At 60.8% G+C, this 21,031-nt stretch overlaps 3 protein-coding genes across 5 annotated transcripts; 1 reads left to right on the forward strand and 2 right to left on the reverse strand.

The window, feature by feature from the left end:
* Positions 1–1,654: 1,654 nt before the first annotated feature.
* On the reverse strand, positions 1,655–4,568 carry PYCR3 (pyrroline-5-carboxylate reductase 3). The gene is made up of 6 exons (XM_062568458.1): positions 4,474–4,568; positions 3,821–3,885; positions 3,201–3,380; positions 2,603–2,815; positions 2,334–2,426; positions 1,655–2,095 (listed from the first exon to the last, which is right to left on the reverse strand). The coding sequence occupies exons 1-6, from the start codon at positions 4,553–4,555 to the stop codon at positions 1,913–1,915; spliced, it is 816 nt and encodes a 271-aa protein (XP_062424442.1). The 5' UTR covers positions 4,556–4,568; the 3' UTR covers positions 1,655–1,912.
* Positions 4,569–4,997: 429 nt separating this feature from the next.
* On the forward strand, positions 4,998–9,201 carry LOC134136655 (protein brambleberry-like). The gene is made up of 9 exons (XM_062568572.1): positions 4,998–5,249; positions 5,369–5,497; positions 6,050–6,235; positions 6,325–6,547; positions 6,644–6,760; positions 6,889–7,068; positions 7,168–7,374; positions 7,447–7,632; positions 9,155–9,201. The coding sequence occupies exons 1-9, from the start codon at positions 4,998–5,000 to the stop codon at positions 9,199–9,201; spliced, it is 1,527 nt and encodes a 508-aa protein (XP_062424556.1).
* Positions 9,202–9,708: 507 nt separating this feature from the next.
* GFUS (GDP-L-fucose synthase) lies at positions 9,709–15,253 on the reverse strand. 3 transcript variants are annotated; one of them, XM_062568460.1, is made up of 11 exons: positions 15,207–15,253; positions 13,744–13,906; positions 13,466–13,580; positions 13,001–13,129; positions 12,630–12,703; positions 12,059–12,192; positions 11,525–11,589; positions 11,191–11,257; positions 11,013–11,092; positions 10,636–10,735; positions 9,709–10,409 (listed from the first exon to the last, which is right to left on the reverse strand). In XM_062568460.1, the coding sequence occupies exons 2-11, from the start codon at positions 13,893–13,895 to the stop codon at positions 10,354–10,356; spliced, it is 972 nt and encodes a 323-aa protein (XP_062424444.1). In that variant the 5' UTR covers positions 13,896–13,906; positions 15,207–15,253; the 3' UTR covers positions 9,709–10,353. The 3 variants fall into 3 exon arrangements, with proteins under 3 accessions (XP_062424444.1, XP_062424443.1, XP_062424445.1); XM_062568459.1 differs by lacking the exon at positions 15,207–15,253 and adding an exon at positions 14,099–14,575; XM_062568461.1 differs by lacking the exon at positions 15,207–15,253 and adding an exon at positions 14,099–14,575 and having other exon boundaries at positions 13,744–13,931.
* Positions 15,254–21,031: the final 5,778 nt, after the last annotated feature.

Consider the following 21,031-nt stretch of genomic DNA (forward strand, 5'->3'; position numbering starts at 1 on the left):
CCTCCGAAGGACAAGGGATAGCCTGAAAAATTGAGGCTGAAAAGCCGGTTGGGAGGGCAGGGAGGCAAACAGATGCGCAGCGCGCGGAGGTGGGGAGCGGCTCGGGTCGGTGGGCGGCGCGGGCTGCGAAGGCGCGTTCGGCCGCGCGGAGGTTTTTTAGGACAGATGTGTCCGAGAGGAGCGAACAAACGGAGCCCCTTGAGAACAACAACAACAGAAGAAGGTGGCAGCGGGCTGAGGCAGAGCCTGGTGAGCTGCGCAAGCGGGCCGCAGACGAGCGCTGCCCGCCTTTGCCCCGTTCCCAGCTCGGAGCTCGCGGCTCCCCAAAGGCAGGCACCTTCCCCCAAGCACAAGCATTTGGGGGTAGCTGCTTTCATGTGCAAGTGGAGAAAAAAAAATACAAATCTTTGCTTTCCCCATCAGACTGGGGTGAGAGGAGGGGAGGGACTGGCAGGCTTTTAATGCAGCTGGGCTAATTAATTAGGTGCCTTGAGTGGCAGAGCTGTTACTGCCCGTGGATGAGGGATGCGCTGGGCTTTGGGCATCTCGGTGCTACGCGGCAACGCTGCATCACTGGGAGGGGGGTCTGTCTTGGCCTGGTGCCACCGGCCACCAGATGGACCTCCTGGGAAAGGGATCAAAGCTGCGCGACCCGAGGGCTCAGTACCTGGCCCTTTCCGCAGCGTTATTTTGCCTGGAAAAAGCGTTTCATCTTCAAAACGTTGGACAAACCTTCCTTAATTGCATCTCTGCAGGTGCCAGGAGGGAACAGAGCTTAATTAGGACTTGCAAAATGCTCAGATCCTCTGCAAACAGAGTGAAACGCCAGGAAGGACACATCTGACTTAGTGAGGATTGTCTAATAACGTTTCCTGGAAAGAAAAGGCGAGTTTCCCATCGGCAAGGGCATTCCCGATCCCTGCAGAGGAACAGGGCTCCTCTTCCAGGAGACATTCATTGCAGCACGCAGGTTTGAGACCGGGAAAAGATGGGAGGTTTTGTGGCTGATTACTCACGGACGGCACTGGGATACGAATCAGCCCCCTCCCGGGTCTCAGCAGGCCTTCCTGGAGCGGAGCAGAGGACCGGGCAACGACGCTTATTTTTATCCCGAGAACCGAGCGCTGCTGCCCATGAAAGTCTTTCTCTGTGCTCCGTCTGCCCGAATGTCAAGCAGGGTTTGGGGGGGGGGAGGGTCCTCAGAGCACGGCACCTCTGGGTGATGCTAAAGGGAGAAGGATGGAGTTACTGCAGAGGCAAGGGCTAGATGAGATGTGGCGCCACGTTTTAAAGGAAGGTGCAGAGCAGAGGACGCACAAGCAGGTCGGAGAAAGGGGAAGGGGCCCTTGCTCCGCCTGGTTTCAAGCTGCTCTCCAAAGCTGCGTCCTGTTGGGCACTGCCAGGTCCCCTTCTCACGGTCCCAGCCCAGCGAGGGGACACCAGCATCCCCGGGGCACCCTGTAAAGCTGAGCCCCAGCCCTGCTGCCGCTGCCACCAGGCCAGGAGCAGTCCCGTCCCGGCACCAGCGAGCTTCAGCTGTGTCCCCGCTGGCCCAGGGTTTCACAGGGGGCCCAAACCCCATGGCCATCGCCTCCCCATGGAGATGCTCCTCGGGGCGCAGGGGACCAGAAGGAGCCAGGCCTGCAGCCCACCGTCATGCTGCCCGTACTGTTTATTAGGTCCTGACCCTGCAGAGGGGGAGCGTACAGCATGGACATGCGTGTGGACATGTCCCACCTCCGGCCAGGGTCTCCTGGAGGAGTCCGGCTCTCCCCAGCCTCCCCCGGCTCCCAGAAGGGGTTTTATCCGGGGGCACCTTGGCATGAGGACAACCCCCAGCAGGGAGAGTCGCGGTCCCCACTGCGCCTCCTGCCCCGTGGAGGACGGAGGGCCGCGGCCTGGAGCCGGGCTGCTAGTCCTTGCCCATGTTGCAGGCCCGGTTGGTGGCAGCCTCCACGGCGCTCATGACGGTGGCCCGCAGCGCGCCCTTCTCCAGCTGGTGCAGCGCGTGGATGGTGGTGCCTCCGGGCGTGCAGACGTCGCCGCGCAGCTTCGCCGGGTGCTCCCCCGTCTCCAGCATCATCTTTGCCGCACCCTGCGGGAGCAGGGGACGGGTCGGGGGGTGAGCGCGGGTGACAGGGCCCTGCCCAGCCATCCCCTCCAACCAGGGACAGACCGTGACATCCCCCCTCTGCCCCCTTCCACAAGAGACAGGGCGTCAGGCGTGCACGTCCCACGCACGTGCCCTTGCCCTCCCCTTGCGGCCTCATCCTTGATTCCCAAAGGGGAAACTGAGGCAGGCGGGACGTGCCCGAGTGAAGGCACCGACTCACCAGCAGTGTCTGGGCCGCGATCCGGCTGGCTAAGGGGCCTGGCATGCCCATCTTCACAGCTCCCTCGGCCAGGGCTTCGGCGAACAGGTACACCTGGGGCGGCCGAACCACGGGGGAGAGGAGCCTCAGGCGGTGAGCGCGGCCACACGAGGACCCGGCTTCTGCCCACACCCCGGCAGCTGCCGGAAACGCAGCGCCCACCGAGCGAGGGGCAGGCTGCGGCGGTGGCTGGGATTTGGGGAGAGGCGCGCGGGAGCCGGGACACTTACGTAGGCCACCCCGCTGCCGCTGAGGCCCGTGTGGATGTTGATGTAGGACTCGGGCACCTCCTCGCAGAGCCCGCAGGAGGAGAGCAGGCTCTTGAGCAGGGCAGCCTCCGGCTCGCCGGCTCCATCGCCCCGGGAGAACACCATCGCCCCTGCCTGCACCACGCACGGCAGGTTGGGCATGAGCCGCAGCACCTTAGTCCCCGCAGGGAGCAGCTGGGGAGAGACGGGCATTGGAGAAAGATGCCGGTGGGCTCTGGGCGGCACCCGGGTGCTCCCGAGGCTGCAAGCTGCGCCCTGGGACCCCGCAGTGGCAGCAGGTACCACCCATCAGGGCTGGCAAGGAAGTACAGTGCAGGACTCGAACCACAAGGGATGCAACCTGGATGGAGACAGAGATGCGCATCGCCTGCAAGCAACCCCCAAAACCCCACTAGAGCAGGAACCGAGCAGGAAAAAGGCAAAACGACAAGCTCTGGGGCCATGGGAATGGGGAGAGCACTGACCCGGCACCCAGCCTGCAGGACAGGTGCAGGCCCCGCGTGCAAACCCGTCCCTCGGGGACACGTGGGGAGAAGAGCCAGCCGAGCGGCGCGCTCACCTGCTGCAGGGTCTGGAGGGTGACGCCGGCCGCCAGCGAGACGATGATGTGGTGCGGGCAGACGGCGGGCCGGATCTCCTGCAGGACGCCCGGCAGGACGTGGGGCTTGGTGGCCAGGAACACCAGGGTGCTGTCCTGCAGCACCTCCAGGTTGCAGTGCGTCGTTCGGCAGCCGGACTCCTGCCCGCGGCACGGAAACGCGTCAGAGGCTGGCAACGGCCTTCGCTCGCATTGCAACACCCTCGGAAAACCATCTGACCAGCCCTCAGAAGAGGCATCCCCCGCTCGCCCCTTCCCCAAATGCTGGGCACAGCTGCATGCGCAGGACACAGGCTGGGGACTTGCTTCAGCCATGAAGCTCCTCAGGCTTTGCCGAGATTTATACCTGGCCTCCTGCAAGGATGACCCCAGCCCGTACAAGGGTGAAAGGGAACCCCAAAATCGCAGCATGGGGCACTGCAGCGCTAGGTGCTGGAGTCTCCCATTGCTGCAGCTGCCGAGCAGGGCGTTTTGTCACGCAGGCGCCCACCCAAACAGCCCCCTCCTTGCCTCGCTGGGCCAGTCCTGGCAGCCCCACGGTCACGGGCCCCAGGAGCAGGCTCAGCCAGCCCTTCGCTTACCCGGAAAGTGCCCAGGTTTCTGTCCGAGGGTGCGCTGGCCAGGATGTTGCCGGCTGGCACCCTTCCTTCAAAAACACAGAGCCCAGAGTGAATAGCTGCCGGGGAGCTCCAGGGGAGCAGGGGCACCCCAGCAGAGCCTGGCACCCTCGGAGAGTGCGGGTGCCCCCATCCCAGCACGGCAGCGCTCCTCCCCTCCGACCCCGGTCAGATCAGCCTGGGGGACACGGAGCAAAGCGAGCTGGCGGCTGGATGCTGCCAGTCCCTGCACTGCTGCTGGCTGTGAGCACCCCACGGGCCAGCCCAGGCGCTGCGCAGGGACAGGGCTGTCATCATCGCCTGTGCTGCTCCATGCGGAAGGGACATCCCTGGGGGAGAGGCAGGATGGGGCCGCCCCCGTGCCCCCACGCTGCACTGTGTGGCAAGGATTCCCAGGAGGAAAAGGGCAGGACGGGGCTGTTCCCGTGTCCCCACACCGTCCTATGGGGCAGGGACCTGGGGGGAGGGAAGGAAATAAAGGACGTGGCTGCTGTCCCTATGCCCCTACTTCGCTTTATGTGACAGGGACTCCCCAGGAGGGACAGGCCGGGGCTGTCCCCGCCTCCCCACACCGCTCTATAGGGGGCAGCGACCAGGGGGGCCGCCCCAGGCCGTACCTGCCAGCAGCAGCCCCCGCGCCACGCCGCCCGCCATCCGCCCGGCGCCCACGAACCCGACCCGCAGCTCCGCCGCCTCCATGTCCGCACCCACGTGGCGCCGCGGCGCGCCGGCGCGCCGCCCCCCGCCCCACGTGACCGCCGGCCACGCCCCCCCCCCCGCCCCGCCACACCCCTTCCCCACCCCGCCGCGGTCCGGCCCCCTCATTGGCGGGGCGGGGCGCGCCGCGGGGATAAGAGACGTGGCCCGGCTGTGTGATTGACAGGTGTGGGGAGGGGCCACGTGGGTGCTGTGCTCGGAGGGGACCCCCAGGTCCCCCCTCGACCCCCCAGCTGCAGCTTCTGCCCCTAAACCCCGGTTCCCTGGGGGGTGCCCGGTGGTGCAGGCCCCCACCCCACCTCACCTCACTCCTGCACCTGCTTGGCCTCACTCGGCCTTCAGCTCAGCCCCGGCGTGGGGCCCTGGGGTGCTGTCCCTCCCCTCCACCCCGGCTTTCCCCCTTCTCCCCGCAGGGTGCCCCGTGATGCTGCTGCGGGGCTGCTGGGTGCTGCTGCTGCTGCCGCTGCTGCCGCTGCTGTGCACCCCGGCCGCTGGGCTCCTCAGCTGGCTGGGCCTCGGCGCTGCTCCCCAGGAGGAGGTGGCGGTGGTGACCCCCCAGGCACTGCAGCCCAGCGGCCCCCCACCCGTCCCCTTTGAGATGACGCTGGGGGACGAGCGGTTCCTGGCCGAAGCCGAGCGCTGGGACCCGTCGCCCCTGGACTCCTGCCAGCACCAGGTGTGGCCGCGCTGGGGGTGGGGTGGGGTGGGGGCTCTCCCCCTGCCGGGAAGCAGCGGGGGTCGCCGGGAGCTCCCGCGGGCGCCGGGTGTCCCCGCTACCGCCTCCGCTGCCGCCAGGTCGTGGCCCAGCTCCGCTCGTCCTGCGCCGACCTGAGCGAGGAGGAGGTGGCCAAGCTGGGGGTGGCTCTGTTCAACTGCCAGGCCAGCGCCGAGGGTCGTCGCACCTACCCCTGCGGCCTGGATGTGGTAAGGTGGCGTAGGGCAGCCTGGAGCTGGGCGTTAAACCCGCGCTGGGGAGCCAAGGGGATCTCCCCTACCCCAAGTCTGGCTTTCTCAAACGGTCCAATTCCCCAGTGCAGCCCCACCGTGGTCCCGTCAGCTGCGGGTGCAGGTTGGGAGTCCCATCGGCACCCAGCGTGCTCTGCTCAGCCTCTCGTTCTTGCTTTTGGGGTTAAAACTCGATTTATCCTGTTCCCAGCAACAGACCAGGATTTCTCATTTCTGACTCTGCAACCTTGCCTGCTGCCGCGTCTTCTCCAAAAAGGCGCCCAGCTGTGGCTCCAGGAGACTGAGCACGCGAGGTCCCATCTGGACAGACCTGGCCCTGGCTCCTCACTCTTTGCTCTGGCTCTGCCCTTCAGTGCTTTAGGACCAATTATTTATTTATTTTTCCCCACCTTCCCTGGAATGGGGATCAAACTCCCCACGCTCGGTTCAGGGCACCTCAGTCGGGAGGGACGCGTGCACGGGGGGCGGATTGGGCAGCGGGCAGGGCCGCACTGACGGCGCTGCCGGCAGCCGCTGGAGCGCTGCACGGCCGCCATGGACCCCGACACCTGGACTGCCTACCACGTCGTCAGCAACCGGGCCCGCGCCGTCTGCTACGCCGCCCGGCAGCTGGAGTTCAGGCGCCGCACCGAGCGCGCCGTGGCCGCCCTCGCCGCCGCTGCCGCCAGCCAGCTCGAAGCCATGCGGGCGCTGAAGGTGCGCCCGGGGAGGGGGAGGCCGGCGGAAGCGGGGCGCAGGGGCCGCCGGGGCGTCCCAGTAAATCTCCTCCGTGCTCCCCACGCCAGGAGGAGCAGGCGGCGCTGCGGGAGCTGACGGCCGAGTCGCTGCAGCGGGCGCTGAGCGGGCAGCGGGAGCTGCTGGCGCAGCAGGAGAGGCTTCGGGGCAGCCAGGGCCAGATGGAGACCTCCATCCACAGCAGCCTGGAGCAGCTGGCGCAGGAGAAGGCCCTGCTTGCCACCTGGCAGCACCACATAGCCCAGCTCGTGGAGGGCATCACCGAGAAGATGGGTAAGAGCCACCACTGTTGGCTTTGGCAGGGTGTCCCAACCCCTTTGCCGACACAGGGACCAGGCCAGCGACCCGCGCTCTCGTGCCTCTCTGCAGAGAACATGAGCCACCACCTGGCCGTGCAGGATGAAGGGCTCCAGGAAGGGCACCGGACCGTCCTGACCGACCTCAGCCGAGCGCAGGAGAGAGCTCAGGACGTCTACTCCAAAATCGGTACCGGGCCAGGCACACAGCCCGCCATGGCGGGGGTCAGGGGAACGACCCTTCGCCGCCACGAGACTCCTCTGGCTCCCCCGTGGCAGAGGAATGGCTCACGCGGGCTCTGTGTCCTCCTTGCACAGAGAGCCACCTGGTCCTCTTCCTGGCCTACCAGAACCGAACGGCGCGGGGCTATGATGAGGTGGTGGGGAAACTGCAGAGGATGAACCAGAGCTTGGAGCTGGCGCTGGCCGCCGTGGACAGCCTGCGGAGCCAACTGGAGAGCTGGCTGCAGCACATCCGGGCCGTCCTCTCCTGGGCTGGTGAGCTGGGATGGGGGTTGGGGGTCCCATGCGGAGGACCAGACCCCGGGAAACCCCAGGAACCCTCACAGGATGCTGACACTGCTGCCCATCCTGCAGGGCTTGGCCCGAGTGCCGCCTCCACCTGCATCCTGCACGGCGCCTACTTCCTGCTGCTGGCCCTGCTGCTGGCCTTCCTGCAGGCGCCCGCGCTGCCCCGCGCCGCCCTCCTGCTCCTCGTCATCTCCAACGCTGCCCACCAGCTCCGCGGCGCCGGCTCCCTTGGCTTCCCGGCCCTCTCGGCTCTCCTGGGCCTCGTGGCGGCAGGTGGGGACGAGCTGCCGTCGGGGGCTCGCGATGGGCGCGCACACCAACACCCACCTTCTCGCCTCCCCGCAGGGCACCGGCTGCTGGCGGCCACACGGTGCCGTGCCGCGGGAGCCCCGCTGCCGGCACTGTCCCTGGGCGCTGGGCAGCCCCACTGTCACCTCACCTCTACTCCCGAGAGGTATGAGGCTTCCTTCTCACGCGGGGGTTTCGAAACATGCCCGCTGCGGGACAGGCTGGAGCTGAGTTACCTGCAAGGTGAGAGCCAGCGTGGCCAGGCGGGACAGGGGAGGGCAAGCACAGGGCCAGGGGTGTCCCCTTGGGGCTTCCTGGCCTAGGGCTCCACCACCATGTGGGTGAGACCATCTCCTGGAAGGCAGAAAGGCTGAAATCGGGTGAAGGCTCAGCTCAGCTGGGTATGTGGTGCTTTTTCTGGATCTTTTGGAGGTTTTAGCAGGGGGAGATTATCATGGAGTTGCATGCGGGGGTGGCTGTAGGACAGCGGTCAAGAGCCCCAAGGCATCCCCATCCCCAGCCCAAGGGCAGTGCTGGAGGTGCATTATTCCAGGGTGTCCCCAGCCTATGCCCAGGGACAGCAGCACTGGAGACCCATCGCCAGTCATGCAATGCTTTGCAGACCCCTCGTGCCTGGAGCAGCTCCCAGCGGTAGCAGGGGACCCCAGCTCAGCAGGACAGGCATCACCAGTCCCCGGTGGCTGGAAGACAAAACCAAACTTGGCCACTCTGCACGGGCGCCCCGCCACCCCCAGGAGCCTGCACGGGGTGAGCTTGAGCCAGGTCGGGACTGAGGCTGCCAAGAGTGGGGTGGGTGCTAAGGTGACCCTTTGGTTTTGATGGATGGGGATGCTGCACCATGTCATCTCTTGGAGGCTGGCTAGGTCCTGCCACCTCCTTCCTTGCCATGTGGTGGGTACCTTTCCTCTTCCAGCTCCTGGGAGCACTGGGCCAGGCCCTGCTCCTTGGGGCTGTTGGGGTCCCCCTCCAGGGATGAGGTCTTTCTGTCACATGACTGCAACCCAAAGATCCTGGGCGTCCCTTGGGCATGCTAGGAGAGCAGCCCATGGGCTGCACCATTGGGGAAGGATGCAGGGAGAACCTGCGGGGGCCTGATGACCCCTTCACACCCTATATGGGGCTATGGTGCTGGCGTCTCACACCCCCAAAGTGTCTGGGGAGAGATGAGGGTGATCCCTTGGGTGGATCCTGGTGGCCAAGACAGCCATCCTGCACATGCAGGACCCACACCTCCCTGGGGGTGGAGAGGGGCACCTCCTGCAGCACAGGGGGGTCATGTGGGTGGAAATGTTCCCTGCCAATCCCCCTCTTCCCAACCAGGCAATGCTTGAGATGGGCTCTGGAGCAGGGCACCATTGGGAGACCAAACCCTACAGCCCAAGCCAGTCTCTGGCCAGCGATGTGTGAGTACCACGTGTGGGGGACATCTCTGCTCTGGGGATGTTTTGGGGCTGATGTCATCCTATGAGCACCCCAGGGTGCAGGAAGTGACCTGGCAGCAGGGGAAGGCCCAACTTTGGCTAGAGGGATCTCCTGGCAGCTCAGGCACTGATGGGTATCTCCTCCCTAGGTCCTCGCTGTCCCCACGGCTCCCGTGCCAGGGGCTCACCAGGGCTGGGCAGCAGTGCCGGAAGAGGGCCATCCCCGGGCAGGTCTTCTGCCGGGTCCATGCCTCCAGGCAAGCATCACACAGTGGCCGAGCTGTGGACTCATCTCACCCTATTTGACTCCTATCCCCTCCCAGAGAGGTGTTTTAAACCCTTCATTGGATCTTCTGGATCGCAGGGATGAGGCTGAGCTGAGCGTCACCCTGGCATGCAGCCTCCCACGATGTGGGCAGAGCAGGGCTGGCACAGCCTCGCTCTGTGCCTGCACCATCCCTGGGTGCTGGGGAGATGCTGCTTGTCTGGTCAGAAATTTTTAATCTATTTGTATTGTTTTAATAAATGTTGTTACAGCTGGAGCCTTCCTGTTTCTCATCTACCCCAGCCCCATGCGAGGGCAGGATCTGCAGAGGCGGGTGTGCTGGGGGGCTAGAACAGGGCCTGCCAGTGTGTTTAGGGACATAAGTGCACACAGATGAAGGGCCCCAAGGGACTGTTTGCACCCAGTTTGGGAGTTGGAGGTTCACCCTGACCCTGGGCTGCTCTGGGTGTCCGCTGTGGGCCTTGGGCATGTCCCAAGGGGGCAATGTGCTCCCTTTACTTGCACTGTGGGTGCTGCACCAGGGGACCAGCGGCACTTCCCTGATGCAACACCAAATGCCCTGCTGTGATTCCTGTGCTGGAAGAACAGGAATTCCCATCGGTCTCCGTTTATTACACCTAATAACACATAATTAGCAGCGTAGACCATTACAGTTCTGCAGCAGCCACCAGGCTCTGCACCACAGAGGGGTGCAGCAGAGGCAGCTGGCAAGGCTCAGACCAGACCGTGGCTTTGGCTGCTACCACCTTGTCCCCGGGGTCCCTTGTGGGGCTGTCAGCAGCTTTGGGGACCTTGGGGTATCCTCCCTCAACCTTCCCACCACTCCTGCCCTATACGGGGGCTGCACACCTTCCACGAGCTGTGCATCCCACCCTCTGTCCAGCAGCAGGGAGTAAAGTCTGGGCAGCTCTGGGCTACCTGAGCAGGGCCTTTTCTATATGCTTTTCTAAATGAAGATTCTACCACCCCACCCCACCCCGACACACACCCCTTCAAGCAGGGTTCATCACAGCTGCTGCCCTCGGCATGCTCTGCACCCATAGAGGAACTGCAGGGCACCTAACCACTATTCAGCGTACCTGGGATCCCAGTCCCCTTGGCTTTGGAAATGCTGCTAGCTCCCACCACCAGTGTCCCCCTAAGCCCCTGTCCTCTGCCCCAGCAAAGGACAACCCTGAGTCAAAGAAGATGTGTGGACCAGGCACTGCTGGTACCATGTCGGCTGCACTGTGCTGGTCACTTCCTGGCGCTGGTGTAGTTGGTGGTGAACCAGGTGCAGGTCTCCTTCACGGCTAGGGAGGAAGAGGAGGCCATAAGCACCATGTCCAGCAGGAATGCAGACAGGGAACGAGATGGGTCTCTCCTGCATCGCAGGCTTGGCTAACTGATGCCCATGAGGAGGCGCTGAGGATTTCCTGGGGTTGTGCTCCATTAACAGCAGCAGCTTAGGCCCTAGTGGCTTCCCTCTCTTCCTGGAATGTCCTGAGGTGCTTTTGGGGCGTGCACCTGCCTTCTTACCTTGTCTGAAGGGTGTGAACTGGAAGCCGGGCAGGTAGCGCCTCAATTTGCTGTTGCTTGCAGTCTTCTTGAACTGCCCATCCGACTTGGTCATATCAAACTGGCGGTGGGAGGTATTAAGGGAAATGAAATGGGAAACCAGGGATGTGATGGAGGCCAGGCAGCAAGGTCTCACATTGGTGGACCAAGTCCCCATGGGGACAGTGAGAAAGATGCTTGAGGTGCTGTTTTGCTCAAGTCACCGGTGTGCCCTGGCCCCACATCCACCAGTGGACACCCCTGGAATAACACCATCACCCAACACACTGCAGCACCCCTGAGGAACGGGGCACAGCTCCCCCTGCTCGCGAGGGGCACCAGCATGAGGTAAAGGATACGACGAGTTCTCCCTTGAAGTCCATAGCTTCTGCGATTGTCTCTGCTGCCTCCCTGATTGAGACTTCATCTTCTTCTCCGACTGTGGAGAAGGGCATGAGACAACGCCGTTGCTCCCCAGTGCCAGCCCTCCACGCCTTGCTGTTCCTGAGAAGGCACCTGGGGACAGCTCCATCCTACCTGACAAAATGATGGGCTCCACCTCATCGTATTCCCGGAGGACCCAAAGGAAGAGCCGGGCCAAGTCCTGCAAAGGGGCAGAGGCTTCTGGGGGGGCTGGCCGCTTTCCCCAAGTCTTCCAGGGGCAAAGCACAAGGCTGGGCTCACGTTAATAGGGAGTCCCCACATCCCCGAGGACCATCACTGCTTGCCAGGCTCATACAGGCTCAGAGCATGTCCACCCTGCAGACCCCCATGTTGCCCGCCCAAACTGCAGAAGACAAAAGTTCCTCCTCTTTCAGGCTGCACATGCCCTGGATTCAGATGTTGGGTTGCAGCCAGAGGAGACACATACCAGGGAGTAGATGAACTGTCTTCTGGGTTTTCCTGTGCCCCAGACAGTCAGAGCAGAGCCGGTCTCTGTGGGATGATGGAGAACGTGCCCATGAGTGTCGCAGTTACGTTCCCCGCCACCTCAGCTATCCCGCTGTGTCCCCAGGCAGCTAATAGAGCAAGAGGATCAGAGCAGGTTGTATGGAGAAAACCCAGACTTGGAGAACCTCCCCCAACCCAAAATAAATAAATAAAAGCCCATCATGTCCATCAGGCTCTGCCCCTGCCAAATAGGGCTTCCAGGTTCTCCTGAAGGGGAGCAGGGAATCACCTCCCACTCCACAGAAATGCAGCGGGCTCTAGGGCGAAACATGACAGCTCCACGACGAGCCATGGCTGAGGGACAAGTAACCTAGAGCGGAGTAGCAGCCCGCTGCAGGCAATTAAGTGAGCCCCGGGGTTTCTTACCCCCCCCCGAGAGGCTGGAGCTTGGCAGCATTCGCATTCCCATGGAGCTAGGAGGGGGCCGAGGGCCTGGGGGAGCTGCACCACTCACGTTTGGCCAGGTACACCTTGTGGATGAGCCCCGGCAGGACGTGGCCATCCTCGATGTTGAAGTTGTCGTGCGGCCCAAAGACGTTGGTAGGGATGACAGCGGTGAAGCGGCAGCCGTGCTGCTCAAAGTACGCCCTGGGCGAGAGCACAGGACAAGTGGGTCACCTGCACGGCAGTGTGGCCTGCTGGGCACCCAGCGCCACGGGCGCTTCCCCAGGTACAGCTGCTGGCATAAACCAGCCATGTCCAGGTGCCGCAGTCACCACGGCACGGCAAAGTGCAATCCCTGCGGTATCCCCAGAGATAATCCCCAGGCTGTCGCACAGCCACACGAGAGCAGCAGCCATTCCCAGCATGATGCCCAGCCACGAACAGGGAGACATGCATAGGTGCAGCCACCCTGCTCCGGGACAGGAGCATCTCCAGCTAGTGAGCAAGGGTATCTCCCCAGCTCTGCTTAAGCCCAGAGAGCTCAGAAGGGCTTCTCCTCCTTGGTAAGAGGGGAGCATTCACAGCCCTGCTGCAGCACGAGGGTCTTCCTCGCTCTAGGCCTCTCCTGCAGCGGCCCGCACCTATTCTGGATGTCGATCATCCTCTTGGCGTAGGAGTACCCAAAGTTGGAGCTGTGAGGTGGTCCGTTGTGAATCTGCAGACAGGAGAGTACAGACACCGAGTGTGAATTAACTAACTGTTGGTTGTCCCAACACAGCAATTGTGCCTCGTTCCAGCTGCATGTCCCAGGAGCAGAGATTTGATCCAAAGTTTCAGTCTCGGGCACTTGGTGCCTTTTTAACTCTGTAGCATGGCTCAGGCAGGCCAAAGGCGCTGCCGTGTTACAGCCATGAATGGGCTGGATGACGGGGGCCAGCGATCAGAGAGGCCGCGCCAGGACCCGGCTGTGTCCCTGTGCCCCAGGTGGTACCATGGGGATGGAGCCACTCACCATGGTCTCGTCAATGGGGTACGTTGTCTTGTCCGGGAAGATGCAGGTGGAGAGGCAGGAGACCACCTTCTGCGCTCCGCACTCATACGCCGAGTGCAGGACGTTGTCATTGATGTGGACATTTCTCCTCTGGGGAGAGAGAGATTTGTCAGAGCAGCATCGCAGTCCGGCCAGAGCACGCGGGCAGCTTCCCCACAGGGCTGCTGGGCTCTCTGGCCAGGTCTGCTGCAGCCATCTGCCGGGGCAAAACCAGAGCTGCCGCCTGCAAGGTGCCATGACGGGTTATTAAATCCGCAGTGGCTGTTCATGAAACCACCACGACCCCTTTCAGCTCCAGGAGTGGAGCAAGTCCTCTCCACCGAGCTCGCCCCAGCTCTCGGCCTGGGGAGATCAAGGTCTGTGTGAAGGGCAGGGGGTTGCGGCAGCTGCAGGGACCCAGACGCTGCCCATTTGCCCGCTGCTCACCCAAAAATCCAGGTTGTAGCGAATGTTTTTGAAGAGGCCTCCAACCATGGCGGCCAGGTGGATCACGTGCGTGGGTTTGTGCTTCTCAAACAGCGCTTTGGTCTCCACGGCGCTCCTGCGGGGAGGAAAGACATGGGGCTCAGCAGGATGCTGCTCAAAGGGGCAGCCGACATCCCGGGTTTGCGCTTTCCCCCCTTGTCCATATCCAACGGGAGCGAAAGGAGCAGATCGGAGGTTTCCCAGGCAAAAGTGCAGCCGCCTGCGCAACGCAAACTCACGTTAGGTCGGCATCTTTGGAGGATACGAAGATCCACTCCTCATCCGGCCGGCCTCCTCCATCAGCCACCACCTTCTCGATGGCTTTGCCAACCAAGCCGGTGCCACCCGTCACCAGGATGCGCTTGGGCCTCGTCCCCACTGCCTCCGTCATAGTCACAAAACCTGCGCAGCCGGAGCAGGGAGAGGGCTAAGCCAGCGCCATGCGGCTGCTCCTGCTCCAGACTGGCCAGTTGGAGGTGGTAAAGGAGCCGCTGGAGCCGCTGGCGCCGGAGCCGCCACCACCTCGGGGCGCTCAGCGTGCAGGGGGAGCGCTGAGCTTGCCCTGGCGTGGACACGGGGCTTTCTGGCTTTTACCTTCTCCTGCCAACCGGCAAAGGCAAAAAGGAAAATGAAAGTGGTGCCTTGCGGGGGCCGGGAGCAGCCGGAAACCGTGCCGTGGCGTGTCCGCCCTAACGGTTAAACGTGCCGCTGCTGCGTGTGAGCTGCAACCGGCGGCGAAACGCTGACGTTCTGCCACGCGGCGCCAGCCGGCAGCGCCCGGCCTCCCGGAACGACGGCGGAAGTGGGAAGGGGGCCGGATGGCGAGGCCAGGCCGGCGCCTGCTCCAGCGTCTCGCGGGGGTGCTGGTCCTCCCTGCTACGCCAGGCTCCCCAGCTCGTCTCCCTGCTCCGGTGCCCCGCCAGGCCTCGGGGCCCATCCCGCAGCACGGCCCAGCGTGTCAGCCTTCCTCCCCAAGCATCTTCCTCCTTGCCTCACTGCTTCCCCGGCCCCGGACCCCCCGGAGCAGCTCCTGACCCCAAACCTCTTGCCTGTACCCCAACATCTCCATCAAGGACTTCTGAATCCCAAGTCTGCACTCCCATGCTTCCATCATGGGCCCCCAAACCCCAGCTGTCTGCACACCCCTGTTACCCCAGGACCCCCAAATCCCAGGGCTGCACCCCCACACCTGCACCAAGACCCCCAAACCCCAGCTGTCTGCACACCCCTGTTACCCCAGGACCCCCAAATCCCAGGGCTGCACCCTCACACCTGCATCAGGGACCCCAAAGGCCAGGTGTCTGCACCCCCCTGCTACCCCTGCCCTCCTGGATTGCCCTTTCTGCGTCCTGACTGTGAATCTCAGATCTGCACCCCCAAATCCCAAGTGTCTGCCCCCCCCCTCCCCCGCCTCCCAGGGCTCTTGAATCCCAGCACTGCAGCCCCCCACACCTGCATCAGGACCCCCGAATCCCAGGTGTCTGCCCTTCCCGCACCCCCAGGACCCCCAAATCCCCGCCCTACACCCCCCGTACACTCACTCCCCCCCCCCCCCCCCGGAGCCCCCCTGGGGAGGGGGAAGGAGGCTCCTCCGGGACCCTCTCGCGGGGGCGCCCCCTCCGTGCCTCCCCCCCCCGCAGGGGGAGGGGTCCCCCCGCCCCCCTCCCCCCAGCGCGGCCCCCCGCCGCCGCCGCGGCCCCACCTGCCGCCGCCGCGGCTCGGAGCGGTCGGTGGCGGCGGCGCTTCCTGCGGCCCCGCCGCCGTCACCGGGCGCCGCCGCTCGGCTCCTCGGGAAATGGAGTCCGGCTCGGCACGGTGCGGGGCACAGGCGTGCACGGTGAGCGCGCACGCGTGCGCGCACGTGTACCTATTCACACGCACATGCATGCACACGCGTGGACATATGCACACACACATGCATGCACACATGCACACGCATGCACGCACGCCCACGTATGCACACACGTGTACGTATGCACACGCGCACACACGCGTGCCTCCTCCGGCCGCCCTCCGGCTCAGCCAGGCGCTCCGCTGGGAGCGCGGAGCCCGCGGGATGCCACGCGGCACCGAGGCCAGCGTGCCGCCGCGGTGCCGCAGCGGGGCCCGGCAGCCCCAGCACACAAGGGGCCCAGCGGCCCTCCGAGAGCCGAGGACATTTGCGGATGGCCGGGGTACCCTCAGCAGGTCTCTCCTGCAGGGTCCCAGTGCTTTCCTGGAAGAGGGACACCACCCGCCTTTCCCTTTGCCTAGTCCAGACCCACTCCCAGCGCCTGCAGCGAGGCCTTGGCCAGATGTCAGAGCGCCGGGAAGCGGCACCGAGCACCCCTCACTGCTGCGTGGCGTTGCACCAGGCTGGGCAGATTGAGCTGAGCAATGCACAGCATGAGAGCAAGCAGCACCCTGCGTTTCGGGCCCTCCTCGTCGCAGGCTTTCCACCAGGCATCGATCCAGGAGGAAGGGGGTGCACAGAGCCATTCCCTATAGCCCTCATCCCCTCCTCACAGACACAAGTGCTCGCAGTAGGCAAAAAAAAAAAAAAAAAAAAAAAAAAAAAAAGATTTAAATGAGAAAAGGCTTAATGATCTTTAAAGCACTTAATCTGAGATTAAAAATGAGTGGGGCTTTCTGATGGGTGGGGGAAGGTTTCAAAAACCCTCCAGCTGGCTTTTCTTCTGGGATTTCTGCTAAGCAAAGGCAGGGCCTTGTGCTGCTCTAAATTAAAATATTAAAGGATGGAATTAAGGGAGGCCTGGACAGGAGTTCCACCTTCTCCCTCCAAAGAGACATCTTCATTGTTGACAGTAACAGGATATTATGGCTTTTCTCTCTTTTTCTCCCTCCTTCTACCTCCTAGGTGGAACTGGGAAGAGAAATATGCTCCTTCCCTTTGGGAAAGTCTTGGAAAAAGCAGTTTCCCAAGGGCCTTCCTTCAGGAAAAGCCTCCTTTGGGGTTACACATTGATGAGGAGGAGCCCAGCAGTGCTCTATCTCTGGAACAACCCATCAAGGTCCCATCAAGGTGGGCAGACAGGAGAGACAGCATGACACAGTGACTTACCTCCTGCAGCTTATCACCATCTCCCATCCCATCACCTGGAGGCTCACACAGGGCAGGAGAAGCAACATGGCTCCCAGCTGAGACCAAATAAATGCTCTTGTGATTCTTTACATCTCTGAGATGCTTGCTTGTATCTCTGAGATGCTTGCTTGTGCAGCATGAGGCAGGATATGGTATGGTGCTGGTGCAGTGTCAGCCAGGGGCTGGCTGGTCTTAGCAGCTGATTTGGGAGAGCTGGAACCAGAGGGTCCCACATGGGACTGTAAATGGGTGCCATCCATCCTCTTCCGTCTGCCCTTTCCCATACTCATTTCCTCCCTGAAATGCACCCTGTTTCTGCAGCTCCTCGGGCACTGCACATCCAGGGGACATCAACCCCTCCTGCTCAACGCAAAGTGACATTTGGCAGCAAATTGGATCAACTGCTCCTCGCCGCACATCATCAGAGTGCCAAGAAGCATCCTGTTCCACTAGGCACAGAGGAGCTTGGCTTGCACTGGCCGAGGGGCCCAGCCTCGGGAAGGTCACCAGCATCGGCAAATATCCCCAGGACTGGTGCCGCTTGGATTAAATCTAGGGCTCCCTGAAGTGCTGAGTGGCTTGTGGCAACACTGAGAATTAAAATGCTCCGTGCGCAAGATGGGCAGCTGGCACTGAAGCGTTTGTAACTAGAGACTGCTGCTCTGGGGAGATGCCGACATCACCAAACTTCTTGCAGGCAGAGCTGGAAGGAAAAGGAACATTTCTTTTGAGATTTTCACTCCTACAGTGAAAATAACAGCAAGACTATTTCTGAGTGATGAAGCAGAAACCACAGAGCCCTTTGTAAATAGTTCAGCTGCAATGAGGTGAAATGGGTCATTTCCCTGCTGCTGTGTATCAAAAATATTTCAACTTACGCTGGGTGTTGTGTGGCTGGCTGGATCCCATGGAGGCACCTGGTCTTTCTACTTGCTGGCTGAGTCCCAACATGTCCCCACAGCTGCAGCCCTGGGGCCCTGCTGTTCAAGGGGGACACTGTGATGGCTGTGTCCCAGCTCCACGGGGCAGTTGCAATGAACGTGGGGTTACAGAGGCTCCATGTCCTCTGTGAACAGGGATTTCCAGGGGAAGGAGCCTCAAGAGGTCCAACAGCTTGTTTCTAAGCAGTTGTGTCCCTTCATGGAGCAAGATGTTTGGGGATTAGCTCCTCACTTTGCTCCGAGCAGTCCCCCAGCCCTCCCAGGGCCCAGCCCCAAGGCTGTTTTCCCCTGTGATGCACTGGCTGATTTTAAACGTAGAGCCAGAGATGAGGCATTGAGGAGTGAACCTGCCAGGTCATCCCTTGTTTTCCCCACATGCAATGCCATCGTTTTCCTCTTCCATGAGGTGCCAAGGCATGGCAGGAAGAAATCTCATTTCAACTTTTTCTGCATGCCCTTTTCCACCTGCCCCATCCCAGGCAGGGCAATGAATTTCAACCCTGGCTGCATTGATGCTTCAGCTAGCTGCAGCCTCTGACCCTGCTTTGGTAAGCCTCCCCCAGGCTGAACCTCAGTGCAAATTAACTCGTCCCCATCCAACCCGCTGCCCTTAATCTGTGACAGTTGTAGAGCTGACCCAGCTGGGAAGTCAGCTGCCAGAGAGAACCAGGGGTCAGGCTCATGGTAAAATTAGCCAAGCCAGTGAAATGCAAAAGGCTGAAGGAGGTCTAGGTGTCTGTGGGAGAATAACAGATTCCTGCTGTATCCTGGGCACCTCGGAGACTAATTGCAGGTAACTGCACTTTCCACCAAGGAATCGTTGGGCTAAGTGTTCAGGAGGCCAGAGCTACAGACGGGCACCCTGTAATCACAGCCTGGGCTGGACTGCAGAGCTGCCCAGCATGTCGCCACCTTCCTGGTGTGGCAGCAGCTGAATAACCATGATGCTGCATTTAAATACAGTAATTCTGGAGCCAATTACCAAAAAAGTGTTAGAACATGAGGGAAGATCACAGGGAGAGGGATGGGATAGGGCAGGACTCTCCCATTACTGAAATATAATCCAGGCTTTCTGTATATTCTAGCAAGATCTTTGAGTTAAGGATCAAAGCCTGGAGCAGACCCATTAGGCCAAGTAGACAGATCTCCTGTGTAATACAATACAGAGTCCTCGTCAGTACCTTGCACTCAGCCTGGTATCCAGGCTGGACACAGCTCTGCCCAGGAAAGCTGCTTGGCCGAATCTGGACGCAGACCCAGATCGAGAACGACTGCTTCGTTCGGCGCTTTGTTTTCATGATGAAACTTCCTTGTAGGTGACCTGTTTCTCTCTGGAACTGTTTTGTTTTCAGTTCCAGTGTTGGTCCCTGCTCTGCCCTTCTCCTTTCTCTCAGGAAAGTGAGGTGAATGGCTACCAGCTGCTCAGACGTGGCCACCCAACGTGGAAGCTGGTTAACGAAGCTGCATGGCTGTGGCCAAGCTCAGGTGAGATACACTAGCTCTAAGCGTTGCTCTCCTTCTTGCATTTTGGTTTTGGGCCTTCTTGCTGCACTTTTACATGCTTTGAGGTAGGGAGCACATCAACAGCAAAGTTCTTTGCCAGATCATATCATGCAGCACAGCCTTGGTTTCTCTCTGTGCATAATTTCAGCTGATTGAAGTATGTTTTATCCCAATCAGCCTAGCTTCCACCAGTTTCCACAGGATTAGATCATGGTTTTCTCCCCACTAATGTGCAGCCCCTTGGTGATGGAAGAGTTGCCCAAAAGCATGTGGCAGGACTGCCCAGCCACGCAGCAGGGAGACTGGTGCAGGAATGGGACCACAGACCATGGCTTTTCCTAGACATCCTTTTTCTTGCCAGTGATTTGACATTTCTCAGCACATAAAATACAAACCAGTAGCACTTCAAATGCAAAATTTCTGACTTGGGTTAGGAAAGAAAGAAATCTGACCCCTTGCAGACATTCAGTTCAAGGGACACAATAATCATTCTGCATTTCCCTGCCGAATCCTATGCTCCTGATGGAAGGAGACAAGGTAATGGTCATCAGATGGCTGCAAGTCATGACCTCTCAGCAACAGGTTTGGGGGCTCTGAGAGCAGGATCCTGGCTGGGTTGCTGGGAATCACAGGAAGTCAAATGCTGGGAGAGGTGCCATCTGCTTCGCCTGCATCTGGGGTGGGTGCCTTCTAGCAGGTCCCTCCTATTGCATGCTACGGCTGCGGTTCAAATTGCCGAATCTTCCCTGCTCCCCGACCCCACGAGCAGATGCAGCTTGTCTGCAAATTCCAGCAGACAGTGGAAAGATGCCTCTCCAGTGAGGGAAGAGGCCGCAGCCCAGGAATCATGTTCATGTGGCCTCTGGGACAAGCCACTTGTTACAGGATTTACCTTCAGTTTTGTCTTTCAGCGCCTACCCTTCTGCTCTGTGGAGAGATGCATCTGCACGTGCAGAGGCTGGCGGAAGGGAGCTGTCTGCAGGACCCAGCCCAAAGCCTGGTGTGGGGTCTCCTGCATCTCAGGATGAGATGCAGAGAAGGTTTGCTGGGCAGCGAACAACAAGGTAGACTCAGACTCTAGCTCCTCTAGGGGATGTTGGCAGAAGGCAAATGCATGGGAGGGAAGTGCTGGTCCATCCACACAGTAAGGAGGTGTGGGGGTCTGGGCTCAGGGGGATGTGGGTATAAGCCTCCCTGCAGCACTCTCTGAAGCTATCTGAGCTGGCTGTGCCCAAAAAGAGCAACTCCAGAGCAAGCCTGGGCTCAGATGTCCCCTGAATCATGAGGCAGACATCTGGCTGGGGCTGGCTCTCAGGCATTTGCAGGGCATCAGAGAGTAAAATCTACATCGCAAAATGCAAAATCTGCTTTTCAGTTCAGGAGCTGAACTGGCTGAACTCCTGAGGTATACAACTCTTTCTCATGAACTCAGATATTATTTCAGTTTGTCTTATATTGATTAGAGATTACTTTAAGATGAACTGAAATAAGCCCCTTGAGGCCAACAAAGCGTGTCTGCAGGGGAGGATGCAATATTTACATTGAATCACTGGATGAAAAGACCAAACAAATCTAAACCCATTCCTCATATTCAGGCTCCAAAGCAGGTGATGTTTGGCTTTGATTTCAGAGAAGGGTTTTTTTCCTAGGTAAAAGCTTCATCTGTGAAATGAGCCTGACTCCAGCTGTGTGCAGGGCTCTCCAGCACTCTGGACTCCAGCTGCTCTGGAGACATTCTCTTAATTTTGTTTTGATGAATATGTCAGTGCTGCCAATAGCCCTGGAGACTGCAAGCTTCTGTCTCACCCCAGAGCTCACCTGCTTTGCAGAAGCCTTGCTGCATGACCAGATTTACAGCTAACAAAAAAATAGTAATTAAAAAGAAAAAAGAAAAGGAAAAGAAAGAATCAGTGGCAGGGGTAATGGATAATTCAGGGGGCCTGTGGGTATACTAAGTGCCTAGAAATCTAGGTTTGAGGACCTGATCAGTGGGGGCCTTTC

This window comes from Rhea pennata, chromosome 2 (assembly GCF_028389875.1).
Source record: "Rhea pennata isolate bPtePen1 chromosome 2, bPtePen1.pri, whole genome shotgun sequence".
Classification (NCBI taxonomy): Eukaryota; Metazoa; Chordata; class Aves; order Rheiformes; family Rheidae; genus Rhea; species Rhea pennata.

What these genes read in the sequence shown, in the direction of transcription:
- LOC134136655 (XM_062568572.1), top strand. Translation starts at nt 4,998, where the DNA reads ATGCTGCTGCGGGGCTGCTGGGTGCTGCTGCTGCTGCCGCTGCTGCCG. An exon ending in GGACGTCTACTCCAAAATCG is followed by an intron (nt 6,761 to 6,888) that starts GTACCGGGCCAG and finishes CTCCTTGCACAG; the next exon opens with AGAGCCACCTGGTCCTCTTC. An exon ending in GGAGCTGAGTTACCTGCAAG is followed by an intron (nt 7,633 to 9,154) that starts GTGAGAGCCAGC and finishes ATCCCCTCCCAG; the next exon opens with AGAGGTGTTTTAAACCCTTC.
- PYCR3 (XM_062568458.1), bottom strand. Translation starts at nt 4,555, where the DNA reads ATGGAGGCGGCGGAGCTGCGGGTCGGGTTCGTGGGCGCCGGGCGGATG. An exon ending in CCCTCCAGACCCTGCAGCAG is followed by an intron (nt 2,816 to 3,200) that starts GTGAGCGCGCCG and finishes GTCTCTCCCCAG; the next exon opens with CTGCTCCCTGCGGGGACTAA. An exon ending in GCGGCAGCGGGGTGGCCTAC is followed by an intron (nt 2,427 to 2,602) that starts GTAAGTGTCCCG and finishes CGGCCGCCCCAG; the next exon opens with GTGTACCTGTTCGCCGAAGC.
- GFUS (XM_062568459.1), bottom strand. Translation starts at nt 14,441, where the DNA reads ATGGGCCCCGAGGCCTGGCGGGGCACCGGAGCAGGGAGACGAGCTGGG. An exon ending in GCTACAACCTGGATTTTTGG is followed by an intron (nt 13,130 to 13,465) that starts GTGAGCAGCGGG and finishes CTCTCTCCCCAG; the next exon opens with AGGAGAAATGTCCACATCAA. An exon ending in ACCCCATTGACGAGACCATG is followed by an intron (nt 12,704 to 13,000) that starts GTGAGTGGCTCC and finishes TCCTGTCTGCAG; the next exon opens with ATTCACAACGGACCACCTCA.